Source organism: Pomacea canaliculata, linkage group LG4 (assembly GCF_003073045.1).
Source record: "Pomacea canaliculata isolate SZHN2017 linkage group LG4, ASM307304v1, whole genome shotgun sequence".
In the NCBI taxonomy this organism is placed as follows: Eukaryota; Metazoa; Mollusca; class Gastropoda; order Architaenioglossa; family Ampullariidae; genus Pomacea; species Pomacea canaliculata.
This window is the reverse complement of record NC_037593.1, coordinates 14,374,639-14,383,659: the sequence shown is the minus strand read 5'-3', so window position 1 is coordinate 14,383,659 and position 9,021 is coordinate 14,374,639. Positions and strand designations below refer to the sequence as shown.

General features: G+C 39.3%; 1 protein-coding gene across 1 annotated transcript; it reads right to left on the bottom strand.

Moving 5' to 3' along the window:
- Positions 1-614: 614 nt before the first annotated feature.
- LOC112562084 (glutathione peroxidase-like) lies at positions 615-3,760 on the bottom strand. Its single transcript, XM_025235083.1, has 4 exons — positions 3,528-3,760; positions 3,039-3,164; positions 2,610-2,753; positions 615-1,804 (listed from the first exon to the last, which is right to left on the bottom strand). The coding sequence occupies exons 1-4, from the start codon at positions 3,717-3,719 to the stop codon at positions 1,580-1,582; spliced, it is 687 nt and encodes a 228-aa protein (XP_025090868.1). The 5' UTR covers positions 3,720-3,760; the 3' UTR covers positions 615-1,579.
- Positions 3,761-9,021: the final 5,261 nt, after the last annotated feature.

The window sequence follows — 9,021 nt, the reverse complement described above, 5'->3', positions numbered from 1 at the left end:
GGGGGTTATTGCACTCTCCAGAGGTCAAGAGGTCAAAGACAGATGATAGACGGAGGGGAATAGGTCAGGAGATGGGTTCAGAAAGATTACTTCTCACAGCAGTGTGCAAACATCAAAATTCGGATTCACTTTTCCTCCCAGAACAGACTGCTCACAAAGCAGACAAATCATCCCTAGAAGATACCAGTAAACAAAACAAAAAGGAGAGGTAAGGGTGGGGCGATCTAGTTGCTAGAATGTTGATGCGCGCGAGATAAAGAAAGCTCTGCGCATGTGTGGAGACTTGCAGCAGCTTCCGCCCTGATGAAGGTAGATGGATTCTAACAGACGTCTCAGTCTATTTAATAGTCATGAGGGCTGGGAAGGTTGAGTGCAGTCTCCATGCACGTGGTGCGTGGGTCACGTGCTGGTGTTCCACTCTCTGCGCGTGTGTTCGGCTTTTATATATTTAAAAATAACGATGTGGCGGCCAGAATCATTTTAAAATAAATGAATCACATTTGTCTGTATGCATATGTACCCTGTTCTAAGACATCGACCACTTTCTTTCTTTGACATCTTCCATTCATGACCCATTTATTCAAACAAACAAGTATCCTCTGTGACATCACATAACAGCTTTAGAAGGAGACCATGAAGTCTGTTGTATTTCCTTTTGATTCAAGCAACAACATTCATTGTTGATCCTGAAGTGAGAATGCACGACTCCCTGCAGGACCACAGTGACATCAAACCACGTCTACCCAAAAGGTTTATGACGAGATCATCATTGCCGTTAGTAGCTAGAATCAAAGCCGGAAGTAGAATGACTTCATCAATCAACAATCGTGTTTGCAAAGGAATGTATTAGTATTGAGTAAAGGGCAATAGATATAAATCACATGATGTAAGTTAGTGATTTTGCTGATTTTGGGGAAGGTTTATTATTGAAGGAAGTCATGATTATTATAAAAACATACTATTTTAGCTAACGGCAACACACAAAGCTATGCAGAGTAGGTAATTGGCAATACTCACGAATAATTCGGGGTGGGACACAGAAAGGTAACCTTGTCAATGATGCCACTAATAGTTCGGCACATACTGTGCAACATCTACCGTTGCTAAAATTAGCTGAATCCACGAAACGCAAATGTAGTCCTTCGACAAATTGGACCATCTAGCATATCTACTTTCTTTTTCTAAGACACGTCAAAGAACATTGTCATCCATGAAGATAAATGAAGTACTTCTATTGTAGGATTTTTAAGGGTTCGAAGTATTTCAAGTCGCATTATCTTCTTTATAAGTGGAATTTTATCCATGAATCTTGGAAAAGGTGACGATAGTTTCGGATGTGGACAATAAATATATCACATGATACTCCCTAGCAAACTCTTTCGTGAACATGGGCCAAAAGACATGAAATCTGCCAACTAATAAACTTTTGTTGTCAATAATAGTTTTACTATAAAGTCTTTCTAATGCACTGATGTCTATGTCTAAATTACTAATCTGATGTCTTTTGTGGAATTTAGCTGTCCTGTAAGAGATAAAATAAATCTGTCTTTGATGAAGTAATAAGTGGAAGACTCGGGGTTTAAAAAAAGGTGAAAGGGTCAATCTCTTTTTCTGACAACAAATGTTCAATGTCTTTTCGGATTTCAGCAGGCTGGATGCCGGTGTGATAGCGCAGGACTGGTTTTCCCTTTTTACTGATGAGAAATTTTTCAAAGTTCCAGCGCACGTCGGAGTTTTGGTATGGCTTGTAGTAGAGACCAGGTCCCTCCGTGTTGAACATTTCCTGGACAGGAGGACAATAAGCCTGAAGAAAGAATGAAAAATAAACTGAAACTTTTATTTTGATTTTATTATTTTGGAATTAACATACATTTTAATATGACAATAAAGCGTGCACATATACGCACGCACGCGAGGACCTCTACCTCTCCCAGGACAGTGGATTGATGAGTAATTTGAGAATACAGAAGTTAAAAAAAAAAGAAACTTGTAAAAACTCAAGACTTCTGCTTCCCTTAGCTTATTTCTGACACACCATTTCATGGCTGGTAGGTTATGAGTAATGGTCAGAGGGAATTTAAAATACTCAAGAGACCAAAACATGTAGACTGAGTAATATCTGACAGGATCGCAGTTAATGGGAAGCAACTTTTAAAAATCAGTTCAAAATCTTTAACATGGTTCCTTCCCTTGCACCGAAAGGCAAGCTGTTTGAGGCAAGCACATTATGAGGTAAGCCTGTAAGGGGAAGAAAAGTTGATACGAGTCAGACCCAAGCTATCTACACAAAAGAACAGGTTGTTTAGTTGTTTCATTCCGTTCTCTATTCAACACTTATTACACTCGTTGTGGGATGGAGGCATCAACATTTAGAGACAGAACAAGCGTGATAAGCCATCACAAGTAATGTTAAATAGATAAAAGTCTGCTTGGTAATAAAATTAGAAACTGAAGAGGAAAAAAAAAAAAAAAGAAAAAATTAGTACAGAAAAGATGGAAAGAGAAAGGAGCAGAAAATAAAAGAATAGAGAATGAAGCAAAGAAAGAAGGAGCGAAAAATAGCGTTCTTAAAAAAATGCCTTCTGGAGAAAAGCGTTGCCTCCCCTGACCTTTAAATACGTGTAGAGAGGATGTTCGTTGTCACCGTTGACCTCTATTTTCTCAAACATGTCAAAGGCAGGAACAAATCCGTCGCCTGGGCGGACATACTTGAGAGTGTTGAGTATTTCAGTGCCGTTAGCACCTGGCTCTTGCTGAAAACAGGGTTGAGAACCTTGTCAGTTTGTTTTACATCACAGTGTCATCATGACTGGAATGACTGGAATGCAATTCCGAATCAGACCCATGTGTTACAACAAAACAGCAACAAAAATGTTGTTTAGACTACAGGGATGTTTCCAAAAAAGAATAAAATGTACGCATAGCATCAGTTGACATTCCTACAGACTGCACACAAAGTCGATGTGGAGTTTACAGTGTTAACAGCGATGTTTATTAAATGATCTAGCAGATATTTAAGATGCTCAATGGTTACTCACCTTGCCGAACTGGTTACAGGGGAAGCCAAGGACTTTAAAGTTTTTGAGATCCCTCTGCAGTGCATTCAGTCCGTAGTATTGGGGGGTGGACCCTCAGAACCCCGCCACGTTGACAATCAGCAGCACCTGGCGTACACATCAAACAACTGTAGTTATGGTCTGCCGACCCGTCTGTACATATCCATCTGTCTTTACAGTCTCACCTACTAACACCTCCGTTTATTCATTAGCTGTTTCAAAAATATGCTCCAATCATTTTTATCTCCTGATTCTGAGCTTCCACAGTAAAAAGCATCACCTCGAGAAAGTAACATTTGACTTTAGTAATTTTGAAAGTAAATTTTCATGATAATTAGGAAATAAAAACTTTTCAAGAATAAACAGGGTTTTTTTTTCGTAATTTAACGTATTTCAAAAATGCAGTAGAGTAAAAGGAGTTTACAGCTACACCTATAAAAAGAGTTATTATAAGTTAATGAGTTAGCGTACCTGATTGTTGTAGCGGGAGAGGTTGACATTACGTGTCCTATGGATGTCCATAAGAGTATAGTTGTACACTGACTGTTCGCTTGAGTCCGCCTGGAAACATAATGTCTTGCGAGATGCTCGCGCCCTCTGAACGTGCAAAAGCACGAACAGCAGCGCGAGCACCGCGACGCTCTTTTCGAGAAGAAGAATCATGAACGATTTAACTTTGGCCCTGACGCCGTCCTTCGGCTTATATACTTATATACGCTCTTCCCAACATCGCAGACGGTGTGCATGAAGGTGCTTTGCTGGTCATGACAGCCTATTTAGACTTTTGGTCTATCTTAGCTTTCTAGTGGGAAACCTTTTATGTTTATATATGAATGCAATTCAATATATATATATACTTTCAAGTGTTCAAATGAACTGTGAAATTTTGTTGAAAAATTTTCAAAAATATAATTGTTTAAAACGCTGTTTGTTACTACTGGTTATTATTTGAAATGAGAGGCTTTGTGGTCTGGTAGAGCGGTTTACTGTGGAATAAAAAGTTGCTTTATCGAGGCCTGGTTGGACCTTCAGCTGCAACTCCCACTTTACGACCAGGGACTGCCCGTGAGGTCCCTCCCCTCAAAAAGAACTACCTTTGCTCATTACCCATCTCTTAACCTCACACTTCATTACCGACCTAAGTCACATGGTCATGTTTATTTGCTCACAGCGTTGGCACCTTCAATGCATGAGTTTTGTCCTCGTTGAAAGCCAAGGTTTCTTTTTATGTGGACACTCAACCACAAAAATTTAAGTTGAAAACACTTGACCTCCTCTCACAAGCAAAGCTAACTGACCTGAAGGACAAGGTACGACTTGGCTAAGTCTGTTTTAACGGTTACGACGTCACCCGTCGTCCTGTTTCATGCGACTATTTACGCACGGCTGCAGAGGCTGGTACGAGGCGCAACGACTCCTCGCGAGATAAGCAGTCAACAGATCGCGTTACGTCTCCTGCAACGAGAGCGTGACACTCCAGACATGTCATTAGTGACCGGCTGCGCAATCGCCGTTTGATAAAGACACTCGTGATTCTCTCCACAGCACGATAACCTCAGAGGGCGCCACACAAGTCTCTTTGTGTGTGTGTTTGGTCATTATCATTATCTTGAGAAATATCGTGACAACAACTTCGTTTCTGTTGTTAACTAAACATGTTTACAGTCCTTTTCTCCGTTCTTGATTGTTTTTTACCTTTAAAGATTTTGACCTTTAGGACTTTCTTTTGCTTACCCGTGTTCTTTCCCCTTCTAATTTTTTATTATCTTATATTATTTTGTCATTTTATTTTCATTTTAGAGGCTACTTTTATATTAATTAATTATAACTAATTCATTTTACTACTAATATTTTTTTTTGACTACTATGTCTTTTATATTCTTTCTTTTTTTGGATCCCGTCTTCTCTTGTATACGTTGACAATGCTGTTGTTCTTTTCTTCTTTCCACCGTTCTTCACTTTATCATTATTATTATTGGCGCAGCAGCTGCTGGTTTACTGTTGCTGTGTCCTCCTCCAGTTGTTGTTCCTTGTTAGGGTCCAGAAGGCCTGCCTAACCCGCAGTGGTGGTATACTAGTTGCCAGACTGCCCTTGTCCTCTGCAGGAGAGAATACAGAGTGACTTACAAGAACACACCTACACAGATTACCGCACACATGTATACAAAAATACACTAACACATATACAAACACACACATAAATATGCACATAAGCAAACACACACGGAAGAATGCCTAGGTGGGGCGCTAGTTTGCAGGCCTGTGCTTGTGGAAATATTCCGTTGCTCCAGCCTTGTCTAAAAAGAAATACAAACTACAGATAGGCGTATAAACGAAAGGTATATGTACAAAGTTATAGCATAGTCAATCATTTCCACCAGGATTTTGCTCTCCACACCAGAAAAAAAGTATTGCATACAAAATCCGTTGTGCGTTCACATGAAGACGACATTTACCTACATTCTCAGCATAGCAAAATTATATTTACTTTCAGAGAATTTTCCTTTTGTTGGATCGAACTGTACACACCATATTTTAAAGCATGTAATTAGGCAGCTTCTATAAAAACATTAAAGAAAAATCTATGTACTCTTCATTTCAGTGATTTCTAGCCGTTGGTTCACCTTTAGTAGGCGATTCTACTGGTTCAAAAGGTTTTCAATTCTAGCTACGTGACTACTTTCTCAATCTCCACCCCTACCTCCTCCAAACCCTCTCCTACCACTCACATACACTCTCTCCTTCCATTTCCTAATTTCAGCCACCTTTCACAATATCCACCAGATACTCTCTTGTAGGAAACCTTTCACGATATCCTGATGTACGGAGGACTATGCCGTCAGTATGAAATACAGTAATTTCTGAGTTACTAGTACACTTTCGATAAACGATAGTATGAATTTCGCTAATTAATTAACATAGTTGCACTTCGTTATGTATTTGTCAATATTTGAGTGAGTAATTCGTACCTGCGACAAATTTTAGTCTATGAATTACGGATTCAGACCTGTGGATGCAACACCAGAAGGTAAAGAACTATTTCGCTCGTTGTCTCAGGCGCAGCAGCCCTCGCGTGTTAAGATGGACTGAGATGGTACAGCAGCAAGTAGTAGTCACCCTGTAGCCTCATGACAGTGTCAATAGCCTTATGACATTAAACTAGGAAGTCCAAACAAGTGAGGCAGCATCACTGTCAACTGCTGTAGCCTATTCCAGCATTTTACCGATTGCCACTGTACAAACCAGATTTTAGAAAAAATATTAAACGTAAAATCCATAGTTTTTCCCTTTTTTTTTTAGTGTGTGTGCCCAAAGCGAACACAGAAAGATGGACTTAATTGTCACGGTGTGGTGTACAAACAGATCAGAAAAGCACCTAGAGGATTGGTATAAGGGATGAGTAAATACAATATTGCAAATCAATTGTTAGTTCAATAATAAATTAAAGAAAATAAATTTACAAACCATACTGTGCACGTTCATATACATATATGCGTGTGTGTATGTGAGAAAGAAAGAGGTGTATCTTCTAACAAAAATCTGAAGCAATATAACAAAAAATTATTTTTAACTGTTTAACCAAAAAATCGTAAATGAAAATCGTCAGAAAAGACAAGAGTTTAATATTTTATTTAGAAGACATTACTTCTGGCCTTTGTAGTATAAATATAGTTATTTCTTTATCATTAAAACGGTGAATCACTTGTACTGCAAACATGATAATGGTTTAGCTATAAAAGCAGAGCCACTGACATGTTCACGCTGCACAATGTCGCCTCTGTTACTCCCTCAAGAACATCATTCTATCTTCCAACAATGGGTAGGTGAGCGTTCTGATCGGGGTGTTAGGATATCAAAGACACCGACATACCTGTGACATGTGACAGTAGTTCGTACTGTCTTCCGCGTGCATCAGACGTGTTAATCTATTGATTCATACTTTAACAAGGAAGTCAAGAATTGATTGAAAGAATGTGGCGATGGACTTATTAAATCTTATTCCTTGGAGTATTGTGGTGATGTAAGCTATCTGTCCTAGTCAAAACTACAATTTGGAATTCGCTATAACAATTGAATCTCTTTATTGGGTTTATAAGTATATTTACATTAATATATAAAGGGGAAAAAACTAACTCCTTGTGTCAAGAACTTTGAAAAAGAAAAAAAAAATCAAATTAATTGTCTCGAATAGCATAAATTCATTTGATCAGAATTTCAACATTTAACTTCAGATATGACGGGGGCTTCTGGATTCCTATGTCAAAAGAAGCATCATAATCACACACACGGCAAAATGTACTCTTTGTTAACATTGCTGTCATATAGCGAAAGTCGCCAGTCTCGTATTTGGCAATTTGTTTTTTGTTAAGATGGTCTTACACTATTCTCTATGCGTCTCTTCTTTCATAAAGTACATTCCGGATAGAGCTAACTGTTGTTTTTCTTTTCTTTTTAAATTCAGTGATCCTAACGATTGTTACGTCAAACCCTGTTGACGTCACCGGTGACTCGACTGACAATGAAATAAAAGGTCGTCACGTGATCACTACAAACAGCCCCATTGGCTCTGTACAAGGTGTGACTGACACTCACTACCAGAAGCTTTTAAACGATCTGCAGCTTGCAAGTAACGTAGTCAGGTATTTGTGTTTTGTTGTCAACCTTCTCAAAATCGCCGCCTTTGGACGAAAATCAATGCGCGACAATCCCAGTGGAAAATTCATATTAGCCATTAGTATCTCGCAGTGTATTCGCCTGTCATTCACAATTCTTTACAGCATCATCAATCCCTTTATGACGGATCCTGAAATATTGTATATTTATAACCTTATAGTCTTGTATGTTCCAACCAACCTCAGCAATATTATCTACAGGTCATGTCTATTTATAGCCTGTTTCATGAGCTCAGAGAGACTTTACGCCGTCTACCGTCCACTGCACGTCAAACAGTTCATTATCGCCCGCCGTCCTCTTCTCTTCATCGCCGCCACCTTCCTGCTTACCGCCTGTTATCATATTTATGTTCCTCTTCAGTACACGTATTATATGTCGCCAGGAATTAACGGAACGAAAATCGTTGTGGTAGGTTACACGGACTTGTACACTGGTAGCAAAGACATCATTGATGGATTTAGTTCCGCAGGCAAATTTATTTTTATTTTTTTGCCCCTCGTCTGGATCAGCGTTTTCAACGTTCTCGTCGTCTGCTTCCTGCGACGTCACAGCTACGACCGCAGGACCATCAAGAGTACCGCCGACGTGGAGACCACTTCGAGACGAGACCGTCAGATGACCTTGACCATCCTGGCATGCACGGCAGGGTATGTCCTATTTATAGTTCCGGGTGCCATCCACTTCCTGGCTCTTGTCGTCGTTCCAGAGTATAATTTTTTCGGCAAGGAAGCAAAGTTAGTTCAGTTGATGGACAAAGCTCAAGACATCTGCCTGCAGGTCAGCTACATGAGCGATTTCTTAAGTTTCTTGTTGTTAAGTAAGGTCTTCAGGGACAATCTCGTGAGTTTGTTCATTTGCAGGAAGATGCATACAGGTTAGAAACGTACCCGAAGTCATTATCTTCAGCGGGTGGATCTATCAAAACTCAAACAAAGCTCGTTTAGAACAGTTTTGCGAACCGTTGTTGTCTTATGTGCAAAAGGTTAAGGCATATGTAAATCCTCAATAACTCCATCTGTATCCTATCTTTAAAGCTATTTAGGAAAATCTGTGATGCTTGGATATTGAGGACACCCGTTACCGTTGGCTCTTTAATCAATAAAAATGGATGGTTAGGTACTCAGGTTATTTTCAAGCATGATTTAAAAAGGAATTCGGTGCTGAAGATTTAATTGTAAGTTGCGTCTAACAAATTGTGTTCGGTAATTACACGAGAGATTTACTATAGCAAATAAAGATGTTTAGATTGGAAGTGCTTTGTCATTTGTCCTTTGCACTTTGACATTAATTT